This window comes from Eptatretus burgeri, chromosome 7 (assembly GCF_056783735.1).
Source record: "Eptatretus burgeri isolate ZD-2024b chromosome 7, Ebu_testis_v1, whole genome shotgun sequence".
NCBI classification, from domain to species: Eukaryota; Metazoa; Chordata; class Myxini; order Myxiniformes; family Myxinidae; genus Eptatretus; species Eptatretus burgeri.
Window position 1 is genome coordinate 69593275 of NC_140967.1, and position 23673 is coordinate 69616947.

The 23673-nt window shown below is 47.6% G+C and overlaps 1 protein-coding gene across 3 annotated transcripts in view; it reads right to left on the reverse strand.

Annotated features, from left to right (window-relative positions):
• LOC147023494 (interferon regulatory factor 8-like) overlaps nt 1-23673 on the reverse strand; it is an 87387-nt gene that overhangs the window by 55995 nt on the left and 7719 nt on the right. For all 3 annotated transcript variants that reach the window (XM_085888953.1, XM_085888952.1, XM_085888951.1), the window contains exon 3: nt 22635-22818. In XM_085888953.1, coding sequence (XP_085745079.1) covers nt 22635-22818 — 184 coding nt within the window. The remainder of the gene's footprint in view (nt 1-22634; nt 22819-23673) is intronic.

Below are 23673 nucleotides of genomic sequence, written 5' to 3' on the forward strand. Positions count from 1 at the left end.
CCTGATTGGACAGGGCCTTCATGCGGTCCGCCTTGCTGGGCGGGGTCTCGCCAGAGGCCGGCAAGGCCCGCCCACACCACGTGTCTGGGTTTGGGAACGTGGAAGCCTAGATGGAACTACCACAGCGAACGTCAGGATTCTGACTTGGAAAACGAGTCTCTGGATAGGTGCTCGTCATGCTGTGGTAAGCGAGGTGAGGGTGCGAGGCAAGCGAGATGAAGTTTGTGGTTCAAATAAAAGGGGAAATAAAATAAAAGGGGAAAAATGATTTATTAAGCGAACTAAAAGCCCATCGCAACGCACCCCTGCATTTCCCACTACACACAAGGAAGGGATCTATCTGCACGAATATGAATGGAATAACTGACTTGGGACACCTGTATGTTGTATGCATATAGTTCTGAGAACTGTAACACTACCCCCCTCCCTTTTGCTAGACTCGACCCGAGTCATTGGCATTCGTGTGCCATGCAGGTGTAGGTCCCCCTCGTACATTTTACCTACGGATCCCTGAGTGCGACATTTTGAATACATGTCCCAAAAATAAATAACCTACTGCGTTGCGTAACTAAACTAACAGACTCATTCGGACGATTTAACTACATTGCCGGCACTAAACAAACAACAGGTGGGTTAGGATTTTATAATTTTTTTTTATTTTTTTAATAATTTATGTATAATTTATAATTTTATAATTACGTGTGCCCCTAACCCCCTTATCGTCTTTGTTCGGCTAACCTGTCCTGACTGTCCATCCCCAATCCCTAAGATCCCTTTGGAAAAGATTAAGGAAGAGAAAAGTGAATCTGTCTCGAGGCCCAATGCAGCCTCAGAATAACTCCCACAGGTTTCAGAAATTTCCAAGGTGAGTCCAGCAGCCTTCTAACAGCGAAGGGATGGATAGTGTGAAGGGGTACACGTTTCCTATCTATCCTAGCATTTATTAAACGTTAATCTATCCCCGGGGCTTTTCAACACGCCTGTTTCTTTAAACTATCAGTTCCAGCAACTACGATTCCTATCGCCTGTGTTGGTGTTCGTTATTAATTTGGGCCTGGCCCGCAAATTTTCTCTCGTGCTCTTGCACAATTTCGTGGCTGGGCAGCGTGGCTCAACTGGCAGGTATACCCATCAGCCAAACTCTATCTTCGGCACCCCCGGGTCGCTGCGGCTGTCTCTGAGCCTACCTACTCCTTATGAATGTGGGGAATGCCCTTCCTGGCATTTTCCCCGTCGATGCCCATGTGGCATTTTGGTGCTCCGGGTCCCATTTCTGTGGGCTACCCGTGCCCATTACACTAACTAGGTCGCTTGGACCCATGGCCTACTCTGGCCGTCTACTTCGGTACCCGGGGTGCCCTCTAATCAGAACGCATATTTCCCCAGCCATGCTCCCAGCCGGTCAATGGTCTCCTGCACCCCACAAAAAGGTTTCGTGCTTTCGTTCGACACCAACAACCAAACGACATCCTTTAGGTTAATTTAACTAACCCGCTAACTGTTATTACACTAACCCCGGGTTCCCTTGGGTGGGATTCACTCCTCCCCCCAATCATTTGTTCGCACCATGCATTCCACATTCACTCCATTCACACTCGGCCTGCTGACCCACATTCATTCATTATGTTCCTTTCTCTCTTTTTTTTTTTCACACCAATACTGATGCTCGACTCGCTACGTTCCCCTAATTAGCTCATGCTCCCCGTCATCTTTTACTCAAATGCATGTTCCATTTAACTCTACGTAGCTAATCTACGTCCCCATTACACGTTCCATGTCTGTCCATGTCTCCAATATATTCTAAATTCTAACCTAAATTCCCCTAACTAATGTTAAGGCGCTGTCACACCTTGACGTTTTAGCCAGCAATTGCAACGTATAAAAATGTATGTAAAACGTTGGCGTACGCTGAAGTTTTGAGATTTTTTTTAAAGTTTTGGTCGTATTCATAACGTGTTGGTCGTTTGCATAACATATTAGTAATGGGCACAGAACGTTTCGTTGTCTTATAGATAACTTATACCAATGAATGCTTAGCCTGTTGTCGGCGTTCACAACCTATGCCCAACGATAGTTTAACTTAGGCATAGCGCGCTGCATGTATCGCCGACGAACTCGTGGCGTTCTCTGTTAAAAACCTGCCGCATGCCGATTTAAATCATAACCGTCTGAAAATTGGAAGTGTCAGCATCGCAGTCACACCTTGACGGTTTAGCCAGCGTGTGCCGACCTATGAAAAATGTGTCTAAAACGCTGGCACACGTCGAATACAGTATGGGTAAGTTGTGTATACGTTAGGAGCACGCTGAAAAACAATGAAGTACGCTGTCATATTCCGTGGTACGTCAAGTACATCGTGAAATTTCAAGCATGCTGAAAATTTTACGACGTACTCGACGTATGGCTCACAAGTTTCGCATACGCTGGCATAAGTTCTCGGCACGTTCCGCGATCATTGTCACACATCGGACACACGTTACTTGTAAGTTAATCATAAGTCGAAACATGTCGAGGTAATGTTTAGCATACCCGAAACTTAATTTTTAACCTATGAGTAACGTGCTGTGAACCTATGAGTAGCGTGCTTTGAACCTATGTGTAACGTATCTCAAACGCACATTGTCGTATGTAGACAAATTTGATTGACGTCTTCCGGACGACCACAGAACTTACTGAACGTGTTTCTAACTTACAGCTACCGTATAATGGCGATTTGGCAGCGTTTAGGGGAATTGGTATATACAAATGGGCTTCACAAGAGGAACCCGTCAGTGTTCCAGACTCCATGTTGAGTAGATGTCAATGTCAGTAGTATCAGTAGTAGTAGTAGTAGTAGTTGTAGTATTGGTAGTAGTAGTATGTCCATGTCAGTAGTAGGAGGTGAGCATGATGGGGAGGGTGTGGGTGATGATGGATCCTCGTTGCGTCCACGAATAGGAGACTACTTTGCACCATTGTTCGATGTTCTTTTCGGCTAATTTTTTTTCTCATTCCCACGATGAACTATTTTTTTTGTTTCAGTTTTTAAAGTATTCAAAACGACTTGGACAAATGCATAATGTACTAGTAATGAACACAGAACGCTTTGATAACTTATAGATAAGTTATACCAACGATTGATTAGCGTGTTTTAGGCGTCCACAACCTATGCCCAACGATAGTCTAACGCAGGGGTCGGGAACGTGTGGCTCGCGAGCCAGGTGTGGCTCTTTTGATGATTGCATCTGGCTCGCAGATAAAATTGGAGCTTGAAACTTTCAAAGCCCAATATTTCTCGCGGAAGCTTCACCCATAGTTTGAATGGCGTCGTGCTTCATTCACGTGCAGGGCTGAACTTGGCAGAAGGAGAGAAGAAAAAACGCCTCCGAATTGGCTGAAGCGGTTTTTGTTTCGTCCAGTCATGCGGACGAGGCGACTCGTGATTTCGGTTCCTCCAATGATGTGCCGCCGCCGACACGCGTAGCGGAATTCATCTCGACCAATCACGCGCCACCGCTGAGGTGACAGCATCCCAGAGTCGGCCGGCCGCGCCGCACCTCTCGAGTATATAAGCCCGTGCACAGGCCAGCCAGACTCACTATTTGCCAAGCCTCAGTTGGGTCAACATCTCCCTCTCTCTCACTTGCTCAAAGCTTACCCTTCGACGAAGAAGATAGTGAAAAGAAAAAAAGATGAGGAGTTTCGTACATTTCAGGACGAATGGGCCGAAGAATTCGCCTCTGTGGAGAGAGCAGGTTCTGTGGTGTGTCGAATTTGGAATCACAAAATTGCATCGATGAAACGGTCGAATATAAAGCTGCACTTCGACACACGCCATGCTACCTTTGCATCAAAATACCCTGCGGGAGACAGCAGAAAGAATGCGTGCCAAGAGCTACTGAGCAGGGTGCAAGCCAGCCAGCAGCAGCAACTCCGCGTATGGACCCGGCAAGGTGACTATAATTCCGCTCGCTTTGCTGGATCTTTCGCAATAGTGAGGAACGGAAAACCATTCACAGATGGCGAGTATGCCAAAACGTTCATGCTGGATGTAGCCAATGAATTTTTTGATGATCTTCCGAACAAAGACAAGATAATCAAACGGATACAAGACATGCCTCTGTCGGCAAGAGCTGTTCATGATCGTATCATCATGATGGCAAACCAAGTGGAGGAGACGCAAGTGAAGGACATAAATACAGTGCCGTTCTTTTCCCTGGCTTTGGATGAATCAACAGACATAAGCCATTTGTCGCAGTTCAATGTGATTGCAAGATATGCTGCTGGTGATACACTGCGCGAAGAAAGTCTTGCTGTTCTGCCAATAAAAGGGTCCATAAGAGGTGAGTATTTATTCAAGTCTTTCATGGAGTTCGCTCAAGAAAAAAAATCTACCTCTGGATAAACTTATCTCAGTGTGTACTGATGGTGCTCCGTGTATGGTGGGGAAAAACAAAGGATTTGTGGCGCTTCTCCGTGAACATGAAAATAGACCCATCCTAAGTTTCCATTGCATTCTACACCAGGAGGCACTTTGTGCTCAGATGTGTGATGGGCAGCTTTGCGAAGTGATGTCACTGGTCATTCGTGTGATCAATTTTATTGTTGCACGAGCCTTAAATGGTCGCCAGTTTAAAACACTGCTGGATGAAGTTGGAAATAACTATCACGGTCTGCTTTTGCACAGCAATGTGCATTGGTTGTCAAGAGGGAAGGTGCTTAGCCGTTTTGCGGCTTGCCTGAACGAAATCCGGACTTTCCTTGAAATGAAAGGGATTGAGCATCCTGAGCTAGCCGAAACTGAGTGGCTCCTCAAGTTTTACTATCTCGTGGATATGACTGAACATCTGAACCAGCTCAACGTGAAAATGCAAGGCATTGGAAATACAGTGTTTTCCCTTCAACAAGCCATGTTTGCTTTTGAAAACAAGCTGGAGCTCTTTATCATGGATCTTGAAACAGGTCGTTTACTACATTTTGAAAAACTGAGACAATTTAAAGATGCATGCACTGCAAGTGAGCCCACTCAAAACTTTGATCTCCACCAGTTAGCTGGCTTCACATCCAGTCTCCTACAGTCATTCAAAGCACGCTTTGGAGAATTTCGTGAGCACACTCGTCTTTTTAAGTTCATCACCCATCCAAACGAGTGTTCACTGAACACAGCCGACCTGAGTTACATTCCTGGTGTCTCCGTCAGAGATTTTGAAGCAGAAGTGGCTGACCTGAAGGCCTCAGACATGTGGGTGAATAAGTTCAAGTCACTGATTGAAGATTTGGAAAGAATCGCACGACAGAAAGCGGAGTTGGCGAGCAAGCACATGTGGACAGAAATGAAAAAACTTCAACCCGAAGACCAGCTGATTATCAAAACTTGGAACGCGCTTCCTGTCACACACCTCACACTGCAGCGTGTGAGTATTGCTGTATTGACCTTGTTTGGATCTACGTATGCATGTGAGCAGTCATTCTCACATCTTAAAAACATCAAGTCCAACCTACTATTACATCTAACGGATGAAAGCCTCAACGCTTGCATGAAGCTTAACCTCACCAAGTACCAACCAGACTACAAAGCCATCAGCAAATCCATGCAGCACCAGAAGTCCCATTAATGGTGAGTATTATAACAACATTATTTAAAAGAATAAATTCAGAGGCTTATTATACTCACATTTTAGTTGAATTCAGTCTTAAAATATATTACATGGCTCTCACTGAAATAGATTTCCAAATATTTTGCTTTCATGGCTCTCTGAGTCAAAAACATTCCCGACCCCTGGTCTAACGTATGCATAGCGTGGCAGCGTATCGTTGACGATTACGTGAGGTTTTCTATTCATAGGCTGCAACTTCACTTTTAATAAATGCCTGTCACTCGCCTATTGTTTTTGGACGCTGGTGCTCGGCAATTGAAATCATTTCCATTGAACGAGTAAAATCGTTTCCACAGCACTGCAGTAACGGCACCAGCAGCAGCAGGCTCAGTGCCAGCCTCATGCCAGGCTCAAGCGGATCCCTGTAGAAGGTGTACTGCTTGGTTATCCTTGGACCCACTCTGGCTAGCAGCTCGTCGAACATCGCTAGGGGCATTCGCATGAAGTTGATGAAGGATGCATGGTCCTCGTTCTGGAGTTCCACCATGAGCTGGTCATATATGCCGTAATGGCGTCACCTCCCGATCCATGGTCTGACCCAGTTCCTTCTCCTCCGTTCACGTCTTCTTCTCCCGGCTCTATTTGCACGAAACTGGTGCAGTGTCAACTCGATGAGGTCATGTTGAGGTTGGAGGACAGGTAAGTATTGTCGTCTCAGCCTTGCCGTATCCTCCATCTCTCGGAACGACGTGGACATGTACTCACCACGAAGTCTAAAAAAAAAAAAGACGGGTTCCTCCTGCGAAGCCCCTTTTTATATACCAATTCCCCTAATCGCTGCCAATACGCCATTATACGGTATCTGTAAGTTAGAAACACGTTCAGTAAGTTCTGTGGTCGTCCTGAAGACGTCAAATACGTCTACATACGTATTTGTGCATAGGACATGCTGTACAAATAATTCCCAAGTACATTACTCATAGGTTATAAATAAGTCACGGGTACCCTAAACATTACTTTGACGTGTTTTGACGTATGAGGAACTTTCAAGTAAATGTTGCGAAGTGTGAACAACGTTCGTGTAGCGTGCTTACAAAACGTTACTCATAGGTTAGAAATGTTTCGGGTACGCTAAACATTAACTCGACGTGTTTCGACTTATGAGTAACTTACAAGTAACGTGTGTCGACGTGTGTCAACAATCGCATAACGTGCCTACAACTTATGGCCAGCGTAGTGGAACGTGTGAGTCATACGCTGGCAAACGTCGTAAAATTTCAAGCATGCAAAAATTTGAGGACAACCCAAAAGTACAACGTTTAAAGCCAGCGTACTACGACGTATGGTAGTGTTTTTCAGCGTGCTCTTAACGTATACAAAACTTACCCATAACGTGTTCAACGTGTGCCAGCGTTTTAGACAAATTTTTTCATAAATCGGCATACGCTGGCTAAATTGTCAAGGTGTGACCGCGGCTTTACCGGACCCCATGGAGGACGAATCATGCCCCCATGAGGCCGGTCTATCTAATGCTAAACCCTTCCCCTAACTAATTCTCCTTTGCCCCCGACGAGGATGTTGGCTACATCCTGGCCGGGCATCGCGTACTCGTGGCAAGGCTCGACGAGCCTTGCATCTCCAGGGCGGCGGATTACAGTACACTTGTCCCTTCCGTTTGGCCAATACATGAGGCCGTAACGTCGCCCCGTTAATTACCTTACATATATTACTTTCGGGCAATCCACCATGTTTCGGGCATCCACCATGTTTCGGGCATCCACCATGTTTCGGGCATCCACCATGTTTCGGGCATCCACCATGGATTGCTTTCGGGCAATCCACCATGTGAGCCACCGTGCGCTACTCACCTGGCCTTCGTGCTGCGCGATCCCTGATGACGTCACTCGCACACGGACTGCTCTGCGAGGCTTGCCGCGCAGATGGGCCCGGCCGTGTCGTCCCCGGGACTCGCTCTGCGCGTCCCGTGAACAGTACTCACGGCGCACACAGCACGTCGGGCCCCGCACTCGTGCTCACATGGGGATACGTGCTTTCCAAATTCACTCGACCCAATTTGTCTTCTTTTTTTGCTGTCCACGCTCCGGTCTTGTACCAGGCGCCGAGAGTTTCAGCGCCGGCTTCCCTTCACGCAAACGTCCGCACTTGGGCCGTTCGCAAAACACGGAACGGATCTCGCACGCAGCGTCGCGCGGAGCTGGTGTGGTTTCCGAAATAACTCCGTCCGTGACATGACCCACGACTCCAGTCTGGGTCGGTCCGTGTCCCATTTTCTCACGTGCACTCACACGTGTTATGTCATTTGCACGATTCACACGCTCTGACACACACTCCGGGACAATCATACTGAATGCTTGGGTTTGCCCAAGAGACCCCGGGGTTTCGATCCCCCCAAAGCTCGGCATGCGCTCTTTCGCACCGTGCGACCACTCCACCTCGTACGGCCTTTCCGGACTCACCTCGTCACGGCCTGCCTCGAGGGAGCATAGCGTCTCCCCTTGTTCCTGTGGGAGGTTAACCTGACCCTTGCACTGGGTCTCAAAACATTCCACATGCTCAGTCTCAATGTCCCCTACCATTTCTATTTGTGTGTGCTCCTCTTTTATTTTGTGCAATTCCTTCACCTCTTTTAATTTCTGCGTCTCTTTCATTATGCTCAATTCCCGGCTCTTCGTCTCCACCTGTCCGAGTTTACAGGTTTCCCCCTTGATTATCGTGGCTTCACTCGTCACCTCGACATTGCCCGTCGTCATCGCGATCCGAACAGCCTCCCCACCCCCCCCCCGATTTGGTCATTTCCTCACCTTCAATCCCGATCCCATTTGAAAAATAACGAACCATGTTTTTCATTTCGCCCTTCACCTTTTGCCAGCTCTGCCTTCATTTCCTCCTGAACTGCCTTCAGTGTTTGCATATTCCAATCCATGCGTTTTTCCATGTTTTGCAGATTCCCATTCATGTGTGTTTGGAAGTTTATTCCCATGTTTTGTAAATGCCCCTTTATTGCTTGCGTATTCGTATATATATATATATATATATATATATATATATATATATATATATATATATATATATATATATATATATATATATATCTCCATATATATCACCACCATCTGGCCCATGTCAAACGGCATTGGTGAAGCCGATCCGCCATGATCGGGCGTGGATCTGACAGGGCTCGCTAAGTTCTCTGTGGGGGAAATTTGATGCAGGGGGAGCCCAAGCATTGTCGCTGTCGCAGTTGCCCCCAATGTTACCTCTGGGTATGGCTGAAGGGAAAGATCTCCCTCACAACTGTCGTCCTGAGCCACGGATTCTTCTAACATTATCTCAGAACCCACCTGTACCAGCTCGTCTTGGTCGGCCATGGTTCGTACCGATAATTAACGAAAATTTTGAATCCTGCTCTTAATTTTGGAGGTAAAGGGGGAGGTTGCCAAGAAGACCCCTGGTCCGAATCCCATAAATTTCTCTATGGGGGGAGAGGGGCTCGAGATTCCACTCCTGACACCAAACTTTTGCGGGCCAGGGTCTGGCGGAGAACGACCACGGGGTGGGGGAAACTACGTCCATTCCCACCAGACTCCCCGGAATTGTAGGACGTCGCTCACGGATAATTCCGTGACGCGGGAGGTCGCTTAACCCACTGTGAACGCCAATACCTCAACCGCGTGGTGAAGGGTCCTCCTATCTAGAATCAACTTACCGAATTAACCCCGCGGTTTCGACTACCGGGGAACCACGCCCTCGGTACGCCTTACCCGAACCGGACCACTCGACCAAATACCGAGTACCTTTCCGGATCGGATGCAGTCGAGCAGCACTGCCCAGGATATACCGGCTAGAAGGAACGGATTATCGGGTATAAACACCCGGCTAAACTCAGATCCGAACCATGCTGGACCAATGGAGGAAAAGACAAAGACGAGCTGGGAACATTTCTACAATCATATATTTAAAATAGGTGAGGAAAAGCATGTGGCACAGGAAAAAAGGTTTATTGGTGTGTTACGCAGGGGAAGATGAGAGAGGTGTGGTGCAACAATTATGCAAGTAACTTATATTATAAAAGCAGACACAGTGCAGACTTGACACGAAATTAATAAAAGCAATGACAATCACAACAATAAAAATCTTAAACAGGCCTATCTAATGGACAGGCACCACACACTCAGACAAAATAAACTCAATGGAAGGCAAATAACTTTTGCAGCAAGGGAGGGAGGGAGTTGAGGTCACAGTTTAGGGAACCTGAGCGTTCTGGCGAAAGGGTGCTCCATGGTGCGGCACCTGACAAAGGTCGTGCAGTTCGGTCCACAGCGGCACGTGTGGAGATCGCGTCCGTCAAGGAGCTTGAGTGGAGAGAACGGAGTCCGAGGCGAGAAATGAAGCAGTCGACAGGACCAGGCAAGAGACCCGGTCGAGGTCAGGTGTGCATGGACCAGCAGTAGGGCCGTCGAGGTGGGACGTGGTCAGAGCCAAGCAGCGGAACACCTTCACAATGACCCCGTCAATAACAACTGCATCCTTCCAATCCTCCCGCTCCAACGAAGTCCTTTTCAACCCTACTCTGTGGATTGCTTCGTATTTTCATGCGGTCCACCTTCCTGGGCGGGGTTTCTGCAGAGGCCGGCAAGGCCTGCCCACACCACGTGTCTGGGTTTGGGAAGGTGGAAGCCGAGATGGAACTGCCACAGCGAACGTCAGGATTCTGACTCGGAAAATGAGTCTCTGGGTAGGCGCTCGTCATGCTGTGGTAAGCGAGGTGAGGGTGCGAGGCAAGCGAGATGAAGGTACCGTGGTTCGAATACAAGGGGAAATAAAATAAAAGGGGAAAAATGATTTATTAACCAAACTAAAAGCCCATTGCAACGCACCCCTGCAATTCCCACTACACACAAGGAAGGAATCTATCTGCACGTATATGGATGGAATAACTGACTTGGGACAGCTGTATGTTGTACGCATATGGTTTCGAGAACCGTAACAATACATATATATATATATATATATATATATATATATATATATATATATATATATATATATATATATATATATATATATATATATATATATATATATATATATATATATATATTGTTGTGGTTAGCAAATTCGCAAACCACCATTCAGGTCCCTTAGGTGAGGTATCTCGGTAAGTACATGTGTAGTTAGGCCCAAACCCGTTGTCTAGTGGGAATACATGTCATTTATGCGTGCTGCGACTCTTCAGCATAGCCGTTTTTCTTTTGCTATCTTTATTTTGGACCAACCGCCATTGTTACCACCACCAGTCACAACATCAACCACCAACCACAACGCCGCTTCACCACAACCGCCACGACCTTCACCTCGCAGCCGTCGCATCGCCACCGTTCTTGCGCCACCTGTGGGTACCGGTGTTGGACTCGTGCAGGGCGCGCGCCGAACAGCGTGTACAAAATCACGGATTTTGTGCTTCAAAAACGGATCAAAAACGACACACGCCCACTTTTTGCCGTCCAATCGGTGAGCGAGGGGCGAATTGGCCCCGCCCCCAGGGCGATCGATATATGCAAATTTATGGATCAAAAAGCCTTCACGCCCACTTTTTCTCGGGCCAATGGGGAGCGAGGTGAAAGGTCGAAGGGAGGGGGTCAAAGATGAGAGGGCGAAGCTACGGGGCTGATAAAAGGACCGTGTTCGTCAGTCCGGAGAGTCCAGAGGCGGAGAGTAGGAGAGTCGAGAGGCGGAGAGGCGGAGAGGCGGAGAGGCGGAGAGGCGGAGAGGCAGAGAGTAGGAGAGTAGGAGAGTAGGAGAGTAGGAGAGTAGGAGAGTAGGAGAGTAGGAAAGTCGGAAACAGAGAGTCAAGACTTCGCGGGCGGTGGAGTTGGCAAGAAGGAGCTGGTCGTCGTGTGCGTTGGAGTCGGAACGGAGGGGACGGAGCTGTGGAGAGGCGGCGAGGGCAGACGAGGGGGTGCTCGCGTCGTGCAGGGAGCTGCACCCCAGGGAGGCCGACAGCGCGACCTGGCCGAGGTGGAGACGCTCGTTGCGGGGCAATAAAAATCCTCTATACCCCGAGCATCAGCAACCCCCTCCTGTTTCCCCCCCCCGCGCTGAGATAGTGCGACCAAGGGGGCCCCTTTCCCACCCCCTACCAGACACTGCCCGCGAGGCCCGCGGAGTTGAGGCGCCATCGCCGCTCCGCGTCTCATCACCAGACGGGTAGGCGCGACCCGGTCTCGGCCTCAGGCCCGCCTCATCCTTGAGGGTATTATTTTCCTTAGAATTGTATAAGTGTTGCCGTGTGCTCGGTAGTCGGTATTAGCTCTGCATTGTGTCTTCGCTTTTATATTTGCTTTTTGTGTAAATTGAATTGTGTTTTTCTTTTCTGTGTGCTTTTGGTGGAATTGAATATATGTGCTTTCCGTTCGTCGCGAATAAATGTGCTTTTGTGTTGAACTGTTTCCCGCTTCGCTTCGTCATTTCTCTCATTGAATCCTCATCTTGCTTCACGTAAAGGGTTGGTAGTGGGCTGAATACGCCCGAGAATTAATCGAACCGTCGAGGTCGACGATAACACCGCTCGGTTATCCCGATAGTACGGAACGGGTCGCTTAAGTGGCCCGTGTCCGAAGTCGACCTGCGGCGAGGTGCGATCGCCCGGTCTACCCTCCGCGTGGGTACTTAGGTAGGTCGAATTTGGCGAGCAACCCTATCCCACGCGGGGGCTGATTGGCTCGATCGCGGTGAGACCGAAAGGTCCACCCGTGACTGGTTCCCGGCGTTAGTCCGAGAGGGTCACGACTGGATTGTCCGTCCGGTGGGCGACGTGCCGCGATTCGAGTTACGTGGCCGTCAGCACGCCGGCGGGTGCGAATACCGCAACACTGGTGTCAGGTCGTGCGATACAAATCCATCGCCCTCCTCGCGGCACTGGTATCGGAGAACAGGAAAACGGGCTCTCCTGTCTCCGGCTAAATTCACGGGAATCGGTCCAGGGGTGAGAGAAGCGACCCCCGATTCCCTCCAAATTACGAGCGAGCGAAATTAACCCTTTAAGAGAAGCAAGATGGCGTCTCAAGGCGAGCGGGAGCCGGGGGTATTAGAAATGGATGTAGAATGTGAAGGATCCATGGTCCAGGATGGAATCCCCGTGCAGGAAATGTTGATTGTGCAGGAACACGGACTCGCCCAACTGAACCCAGAGCCCGAAATAGGAGCGGCAGCGGCCGCGGTGTATGACACCTCCCCCCCCCCCTCTCCACCACAACCCGCCGACCTTTGCCGAAACGGCTCACCCAAGCGCACCCGACATGGCCCAGCTATTCGCCATGCTGGCGGCAATGACAGCGAAAATGGATGCAAACGCAAATGAATTTATAAACGAAATGAAAAGCATGGGCAAGCAAATGAAAAAAGAAATGAAAGAACTACGGGGTGAGACGCAGAACATGGGCCGATGCCTGCAGGCGGGCATGAAGGCCGTGAGCAGGGAACTTAAAATGGCGACTCCACGTGTCGGAACAAACGAGCTGGAAGGGGGTGCAACGGCTGACAGGCCCGCGGTGGAGGCGGGTAAGGAAAAAGTAATTCGGGAGACAAGAGACGAGGTGAAAGTAATTGCGAGGGAGAGAAAAGAACAATTAATACGGAGAGCAAGGATGAGGTACGCGGAGATCGTGAAAGAGCAAGGAGTGAAAAACAGGGAAGGACGGGAGCGACTTAAAGAGAAAGCAAGGTTGACCTACATAAAGATAAGGAAAAGACGCCAGAAAGAAGCAGAGACCAATAAACACGATGAAGACGGGGTAAGTGACGCACACACACACGGAGGTAGTGGAGGACAATGGGGGTGAGCTGGCGGACTGTGTAGGGACCCAGTGCGAGCACCTGGATGGCCTCCTCCAGGAACGAGGGGAGGGAGTATGCCCCCTTGAGGAGAGTCACGACCAGGTGAGTTCGGTCGTGCTTTGCGAGGTTGAGGGGAGGAGTGCTGCGAACGGGTGCTTGGAGAGCTTGGGGGGTATAGAGGCCCCGGAGACCCTTGTGGGGACTCGAATCCCCAGTGTGGTTGTCCCTGTGTGTGTGGTGCAAGGTGTGAGTGCGTCCCCGTGTGTGGAAGCGACCCCGTGTGTGAGTGGTGTGGTGGCGATGGTGCCGGAGTGCGTGCTTCCCAGCACGCCGTGTGTGGATGAGGCACCGTGTGTGAGAGAGGCCGTGTGTGTGGATGAAACGGCCAGTATGAGTGAGGCACCGCGGGTTAGTGCCCCCGCGTGTGTGGGTGAGGCACCGTGTGTGGATGAGGTACCGCGGTTGAGTTCCCCCGCGTGTGTGAGTGAGGGACGGTGTATGGATGAGGCACCGCGGTTGAGTGCCCCCGCATGTGTGAGTGAGGAACCGCGGATGAGTTCCCCCGCGTGTGTGAGTGAGGCACCGCGGGCGAGTGCCCCCGCGTGTGTAAGTGGTATGGTTTGTGTGAGGAAAATGGCAAACGTGAGTGAACGGCCGAATGCAAGGGAGACCGTGTGTGTGAGAGAGCGGTATGTGAGGGAGATGTCGGTTGGCATGCGGGAGCACGCAGCCGCGTCTCCCGGTGTGAATGTGATGGAGTGGACTGTGTGCGTCGTAACACGCAGGTGTGCGTGGGTTGAATGGAGACGGAGACGGCGACATGGGAGAAACGAAAGCCGAGTAGCGGCTGTGGTCGTTTCGGGGACCGTGCCGGGTTCACCCAGCAGTGAGCACGCGGTTCGTGCTGTGCAACGCACGAGACCACCACGTGCTCGCTTGCGAGAGTGAAGTCCCGGTCCGGAAACGCACGCGGTGGATTTGCCGATCCCGCGGACGGACAAAGTTTAGGCAGGTAAACGGATTTGGACCGGACGGGTTCTCCACGCGATCGTGTGTGTTAAGCTCCAACGGGCAAAGCACATGTGTTCGCGTGGGGAACCCCTCGAGACGTGGGGCTTGTGTTTTTTTTATGCGCACGGTGACGCCATGGCTGCACGTGGGGTTGGAATCCGGCAGGAGGGATATCTCTGCCGGATGGTACCGTCCAAGGAGGGACGAGGAACACGTGCAGCTGCATGACGTCACAGGCAGGTGTAAAGTGCGCGAGTTGCCGCGCAGGTGCTGCGCATGAAAAAAAAAAAAAACAGCAAGCTTCATTTTCGGGTGCACAGGATTCCTGAGCAAGGGGTGGAAGACCTCCTTGACCCGGGGCACAGGATGGAAACTAGTTAGGGGGAAGGGTTAGCTTAGTTAGACCGACTTCATGGGGCAGGGGTAAGTCCTCATGGAGTCCGTGGAATGGATTAGTTAGAGGGATTGTAGTCAGATTTAGGTTGGGAAATAAATTGATTTTTGGGACATTTGAGGACAGTGACAGACTTGTGGATGTGTAGAGGGGACGTAGCTTAGCTACGTAGTGTTAAAAGGAACGTGCTGTAGTATAAGGGACGACGTGGGAGCACGAGTTAGTTAGGGGATGTAGTTAGGAGGATGGCAGAGTTCAGCGGTGTGTGTGTTGAAGAGTTGGTGAGTTGTGAGGTGAGTACATGATAAGTGAGTGAGGCCAGCGGGTCTGTGTGAATGGAGCGAGTCTGGAATGCATGGTGCGATGAGTGATTGGGGGGAGGAGTGACTCCCGCCCAAGGGACCCCGGGGTCAGTATAAAGTGAGTTAGCTGGGTTAGTCAAATTGAAAAATGGAGGTCGTTTTGTTGTTGGTGGGAAAGTAGGCTCGAAACCCGTTTGGAGGGGTGCAGGAGCCCTGTTGACGGGCTTGGGAGCGTGGCTGCGAAAGGTGAGTATCGCTGAGTGGGTACCCCGGGCACCAGGCTAGTCGGCCGTGGTAGGCCAAGGGCCCATGGGGGGCCGGGATAGCGTAGTGGGCACGGGTGCGCCTGCTTGGTGCAGGGGCCCGGAGCGCCATTGGCCGCGTGGGCAGTGTTATGGGCAAGGGTGACCCTCGGAAAGGGGCCTGGGAAGCCAGCCTGCCACGTGTGCGTTTCAGGGGAGGTGCCATGGGGGGCACTCCCCGGTGTTAGGGAGCTGGTAGGCTCGGAGGCAGTGTAGTGCCCGGGGGTACCATAGCGGGAGATTCGGCAGAGGGTCGTGCCTGCCAAAGGGAGCCACGTGTCCCAGCCATGAGACCGTGTGAGGGCACGGAGAGAAAATTGGGGGGGCGAGGCCCGAAATTGTGAGGACACCAACACAGGCGACGGGAATCTGGGTTGTTAGAACCAATAGTTTAAGCGAGAGGGGCTTGTTGAAAGCCCCGGGGTAGTTTAACAGTTAAATGGTTAGGGTAGATTAGGAGATGTACCCCTCCGCACCATCCATCCCCTCGCTCTCGTTGTGGGCCGCTGGACCCACTTTGGGTTAGATCGCCGAACTCTGGGGAGGCCATTCTGAGGCTTCGTTGGGCCTCGGCACAGGACGTTAGCTCTCCCTTATTCCCCTCCGGGAAGGGAACGTAGCGGTTGGGAGTAGGCTAGGTCACAGGATAGGTTAGCCGAACAAGGACGATAAAGGGGGTTAGGGGACGATTTATAGTGGGGAAGTAAACATAAAAACAACAAAAAAATAAGTTGGGGCTAAATTGGGGTTTGACAAATTAAGGGAGTGGGTATGTACAGTGACAGGCAAAGGCGATAGGTGGGAGGGAGACAGGTAGGTAGGTCCGAGCCCGCCTTCCAAGTGGCCAGCACCACCGCACTCCCTCCACCAACCTCCACTGAACGGCAAAGGCTGGCCAGCTTCATCTGCTGGCTGTGTTACTGCAAGGCCTGTGCCGGCCCACTTCATCTGCCGGCTGGCTGTTTTTCTTCAAGGCCTGTGCCGGCCCACTTCATCGGCAGCTGTTGTGTTGCTGCAAGGTCTGTGCCGGCTGGATCGTCTGCAGCTGCTGTGCTGCAAGGCCTGTGCCATCGGCTGGCTGTTTTTCTTCAAGGCCTGTGCCGGCCAGTTCATCTGCCGGCTGTATTTGCCTGCAGCGGCCTTCTTCTGCGGGCTGTGTTTGCCTGCTGCCTTTGCCATGCCATGCCCACTGCCCACGTTCACCAGCCCCGTTCAATTTTTGCTTTGCCCCCCCCCCCTGTTCGTTTCCATGTGCGCCAGGATCAGAAAGCAACAGTTTGCAAGCTGCAAGAACTGCCCTGTTGGTAGCTACAACACGGGCCTGCAGTGGCGGCCCGTGCACCGTGTTTGCGTCCATCCATTCATCCATCCATTCATCCATCCATTCGTTGTGTTCATTGCGTGTGCCACTTGAGCTGGCACGGAGACTGCGTTTGTGCAGCCCATGCACCGTTGTGGTTCACTGCGTTCAGTTCAAAAGGGAAGGCCTTGGACTGCGTGTGAGCAGCCAGCCACGTTCCCTGTCACCTGCATTGTTTTGAGCCAGAGACTGCATGCGGGCAGCCTGGCTCCCTGCTAACTGCTTTTCTTTTGCAGAGTTCAATGATCCTGGGCCATGGTTTAGTGTAAAATTTGTAAGTTAAGGTTAAGATGTAATGTAAATATGAGTGCGCCCCCGGCATGTATGTCTTAGCGCCGGCAATTTTATTTAAGTCGTCCGTGTGAGTGAGTTTGTTTAGGTAGTTACGCAGCCCTCAGGTTATTTATTTTGGGGACACGAATACCATGAATGTCGCACTCAGGGATCCGTAGGTAAAATGTACTAGGGGAAAACTACACATGATGGCACACGAAAATTTGACGACTCGGGACGAGTCTGTAAAAAGGGGAGGGGGTAGTGTTGTGGTTACCAAATTCGCAAACCACCATTCAGGTCCCTTAGGTGAGGTATCTCGGTAAGTACATGTGTAGTTAGGCCCAAACCCGTTGTCTAGTGGGAATACATGTCATTTATGCGTGCTGCGACTCTTCAGGATAGCCGTTTTTCTTTTGCTATCTTTATTTTGGACCAACCGCCATTGTTACCACCACCAGTCACAACATCAACCACCAACCACAACGCCGCTTCACCACAACCGCCATGACCTTCACGTCACACCTCGCAACCGTCGCATCGCCACCGTTCTTGCGCCGCCTGTGGGTACCGGTGTTGGACTCGTGCAGGGCGCGCGCCGAACAGCGTGTACAAAATCACGGATTTTGTGCTTCAAAAACGGATCAAAAACGACACACGCCCACTTTTTGCCGTCCAATCGGTGAGCGAGGGGCGAATTGGCCCCGCCCCCAGGGCGATCGATATATGCAAATTTATGGATCAAAAAGCCTCACGCCCACTTTTTCTCGGGCCAATGGGGAGCGAGGTGAAAGGTCGAAGGGAGGGGGTCAAAGATGAGAGGGCGAAGCTACGGGGCTGATAAAAGGACCGTGTTCGTCAGTCCGGAGAGTCCAGAGGCGGAGAGTAGGAGAGTCGAGAGGCGGAGAGTAGGAGAGTAGGAGAGTCGGAAACAGAGAGTCAAGACTTCGCGGGCGGTGGAGTTGGCAAGAAGGAGCTGGTCGTCGTGTGCGTTGGAGTCGGAACGGAGGGGACGGAGCTGTGGAGAGGCGGCGAGGGCAGACGAGGGGGTGCTCGCGTCGTGCAGGGAGCTGCACCCCAGGGAGGCCGACAGCGCGACCTGGCCGAGGTGGAGACGCTCGTTGCGGGGCAATAAAAATCCTCTATACCCCGAGCATCAGCAACCCCCTCCTGTTTCCCCCCGCGCTGAGATAGTGCGACCAAGGGGGCCCCTTTCCCACCCCCTACCAGACACTGCCCGTGAGGCTCGCGGAGTTGAGGCGCCATCGCCGCTCCGCGTCTCATCACCAGACGGGTAGGCGCAACCCGGTCTCGGCCTCAGGCCCGCCTCATCCTTGAGGGTATTCTTTTCCTTAGAATTGTATAAGTGTTGCCGTGTGCTCGGTAGTCGGTATTAGCTCTGCATTGTGTCTTCGCTTTTATATTTGCTTTTTGTGTAAATTGAATTGTGTTTTCCTTTTCTGTGTGCTTTTGGTGGAATTGAATATATGTGCTTTCCGTTCGTCGCGAATAAATGTGCTTTTGTGTTGAACTGTTTCCCGCTTCGCTTCGTCATTTCTCTCATTGAATCCTCATCTTGCTTCACGTAAAGGGTTGGTAGTGGGCTGAATACGCCCGATAATTAATCGAACCGTCGAGGTCGACGATAACACCGCTCGGTTATCCCGATAGTACGGAATGGGTCGCTTAAGTGGCCCGTGTCCGTAGTCGACCTGCGGCGAGGTGCGATCGCCCGGTCTACCCTCCGCGTGGGTACTAAGGTAGGTCGAATTTGGCGAGCAACCCTATCCCACGCGGGGGCTGATTGGCTCGATCGCGGTGAGACCGAAAGGTCCACCCGTGACTGGTTCCCGGCGTTAGTCCGAGAGGGTCACGACTGGATTGTCCGTCCGGTGGGCGACGTGCCGCGATTCGAGTTACGTGGCCGTCAGCACGCCGGCGGGCGCGAATACCGCAACAATATATATATATATATATATATATATATATATATATATATATATATATATATATATATATATATGTATATACTAGTACGTGCCCGTACATGCGTGGCCGTACGTGCATGGCCGTACGTGCTTGGCCGTACATGCAAAAAAAAAAACTTTCAAACCGCGTGCCAGAAACAACAACCACACAGGCCATTCCTTCGCTCTCGCGGGCCCGTACGTGCGTGGCCATACGTGTGTGGCCGTACGTGCAAACCCCAAAAAAACTTTCAAACAACCACACAGGTAAGGCCTTTCCTTCGCTCGTAAATGACGACTGGATTGGGGCATTGTATTTATCTATAAATGCGCATAAGAAATCGAGAAATTATTAGAATACAGTAAGTCATCACGATCCGGAAGTGGTGCGTGCCCGTACGGAATGTTCACATGCATTCCATGAATTATCGCTTTCATTGAAGTAACAACTGCTGTGATACTTACACACACAGAGTTAATTAAAATCCAAATTTAAATCAAGTTTACCTCCCTGTCTTTGTTTGCCATGACATTCACTGCCATTGATCATTGCCACCCCGACGCCACGGTAACTATGGCACCCTTTCCCCATTGGCCACGCCGACGCAGCAACGCGTCTTGTCATTGGTTTGGTAAATTAATGGCCATAACTTGGGAACCTCTTGTCCGATTAATATCAAACCTTGAAAGGCACATACTCAGGTCCCCAGCAATATACCTGGGAAGTTTCAATTCGATCAGACCAGTGGTTGTCGAGAAACAGCGGTCACAGACACACACACACACACACACACACACACACACACACACACACACACACACACACACACACACACACACGAAGAATATATATATATATATATATATATATATATATATATATATATATATATATATATATATATATATATATATTCGTTACACATTGCTGGAATAGATCGCTATAATTATAATAGATCGATATATATATATATATGTATATATATATGTATATATATATATATATATATATATATATATATATATATATATATGTATATATATATATGTATATATATATATATATATATGTATATATATATATATATGTATATATATATATATATATATATGTATATATATATATATATATATATATATATATATATATATATATATATATATATATATATATATATATATATGTATATATATATATATATATATATATATATATATATATATATATATATATATATATATATATATATATATATATATGTATATATATATATGTATATATATATATATATATATATATATATATATATATATATATACATATATATGTATATACATATATATATATACATATATATATATATATATATATATATATACATATATATATATATATATATATATATATATATATATATATACATATATATATATATATATGTATATATATATATATATATATATGTATATATATATATATATATATATATATATATATATATATATATATATATATATATATATATATGTATATATATATATATGTATATATATATATATATATGTATATATATATATATATGTATATATATATATATATATATATATATATATATATGTATATATATATATGTATATATATATATATATATATGTATATATATATGTATATATATATATATGTATATATATATATGTATATATATATATATATGTATATATATATATGTATATATATATATATATATATGTATATATATATATATATATGTATATATATATATATATATATGTATATATATATATGTATATATGTATATATATATATATATGTATATATATATATATGTATATATATATATGTATATATGTATATATATATGTATATATATATATGTATATATATATATATATATATATATATATATATATGTATATATATATGTATATATGTATATATATATATATGTATATATATATGTATATATGTATATATATATATATATGTATATATATATGTATATATATATATATATATGTATATATATATGTATATATATATATATATGTATATATGTATATATGTATGTATATATGTATATATATATATATATATATATATATATATATATATATATATATATATATATATATATATATATATATATATATATACATATATACATATAGGAGGTGTGTTCAAAAAGTATCCAACCTTAATTTTTCGTGCGTAAACAAATGAAGCTCGGGAGGCGTGGTTTGGTGCACATATGTAGACGATCCTAATCCGTATGCGTGAATATTTTCCCACTTGCCGAAGCTGTCAGTCACCGACAGACCGCCGATGAGTGAGAAAGTGTAAGTGAGCGCCGTCGGATTTTCGTTTTTGACAAAATGACGGATCACTGTGGTCTCATCGTCAGTGATCACTGTGTTGAAGAAGTTGCGATCGCTGTTCACAGTCTCCAACATGTCCTGTGCGATCTCCAAACGGAGTTGCTTCTGCTCGATCGTTAGCAGCTTTGGCACGAACTTCGCTGAGATTCTCCTTAAGCCCAATTCCTCAGTCACAATGGAATGAACGGATCCAATGCTGACGCCCGCCTCGTTTGCAAGTTCTCTGATCATGATTCGATGGTCCTGCATCAGCAGGGTCCTCACTTGGTCAATGACGATCTAATTTCGGGATGTTGAGGGCCTACCAGAACGTGCTTCACTTTCCACTGATGTGCGACCATCTTTGAAGCGGTTGTACCACTCTTTTATCTGTGTGGTGCCCATTGCTTCGTTCCCGAAGGCCTGTTGAATCTTGTGGATCGTTTCCACTTGGGAATCGCCAAGCTTTACATAAAATTTGATGCAGTAGCGTTGTTCAAGTTTTTCCTCATTTTGGCAAAAACAAAAATCCGACTGCGCTCACTTACACTTCCTCACTCATCGGCGGTCTGTCGGCGACTGACAGCTTCTGCAGGCGGGAAAATATTCACGCATACGGATTAGGATCGTCTACATACGTGCACCAAACCACGCCTCCCTAACTTCATTTGTTTACGCAAGAAAAATTAAGGTTGGATACTTTTTGAACACATCGAAGCCTGGTGTTGGCTTAGTGGTTAGGGTGGCAGCTTGGGCTCCCAGGGTCCTGAGTTCAAGCCCCATTGGCTGCTGAATTAACACCAGGGGGTTGACTCAGCCTGTCATCCTTCCAAAGTCGGTGAAACGAGTACCAGTGTACTGGTCCCGGTGTATGCCCCGGTAAGAATAGGTGTACCATATCCCTGTGTGTCGTAAGAGGCGACCAGGGTTGGCGTCAGGAAGGGCATCCGGCCATAAAACATTGCCTCAAGAAAAAGCCCAACCCCTGCACAGCAGGGAAAAATGGCAGTAAAACTTTTTGAACACATCTCGTATATGTTGGGAGGAAGGAATAAGTAAAGAAGAGTACAGGCTCACATAAGGAATTCAACTTTCAGAGGGAATTAAAAGCACCAACATTTTTACATATGTAATATTTAGATGATCACTTTGGTGTGCACAAAAATAACTCCAAGGACTTCACATACAACTTATGGTTGCCATTCCCACCACGCACCGCCAGTATGCTGGTTGTTTAGGATGCGGTAGACCTTGTAAGGCTCAGAGATGTCCAGTTGACTCCTTTCATTCACCTCCACAAATTCCGGGCTTTTGTTCAATGCACAACGCAGGCGCGTTTTCCACGTTGGGGGATCTGCTGGTTCTCCCTCATGAAACTTTCCTTTGTACAGAGCCCAAGCCTGATTGGTAAAAATGTGATGATCATTAACGCCTTTAGCATTCCACAAAGTCAGGTGCAAAGACATTTAAACCATTCCAGTTTTGCCTGGAGTATCAAATTACAACGCATGACTGTCAAGCTATGTTCAATGAATTATCTACTCCACGCACTTACAAGAAAGGGTGGTCGAAGCGGTTAGTAAAGCTCACCTTAATTTTACTATTTATATCCATGTCTGTAATGCGTTTTACAGAAGGCCCTGCAAGACAGCCCTTTTGTAATACTTGAATACTTATTACAGACGGCCTGGGGAAAAGCCATGGTAGACCAAATATCAGATGAACAGATGAAAACTTTAAATCGACTGGAGTACTGTGGTCTCAAATTGTATTGAATAGAACAGAACGGTCAATGTTGAGGGAGGCCTTTGTCTGCAGTGTAATAAATACGTTGGTTAAATCAATTCAAGTCATACATTTGGTACCAAATGCTGGTTGCAACGTGATGAGAGGAGTTGCTATGTCACTGATGTAGTGCCCCTCTTGTTCCCCTCCACTTGTAGATGTGAGCAGGAATATAGAATTTGCCCATGGTACCAGCATATAACTGCATACTCTTTGAAAGGTACTGTAGTATCATGATTATGAGATGCTACAGATGGGCCAGTGGCTTATTATCCCCTGTGAAGGACTGCCCACTCAATGATGCAACACTGGCTGCAAACCACCAAAATATCAGTTTACAGTTGGGCTGGGAATTTTGAGACAATACTGTATTTTTCTGACATCCCACCCTTGTTTGACTATTAACTAATTGATAGGTTGTGTATTTTTTTTCTTTCTAAATGGTAACTTCACTTTGGCTCTTTTAAAGT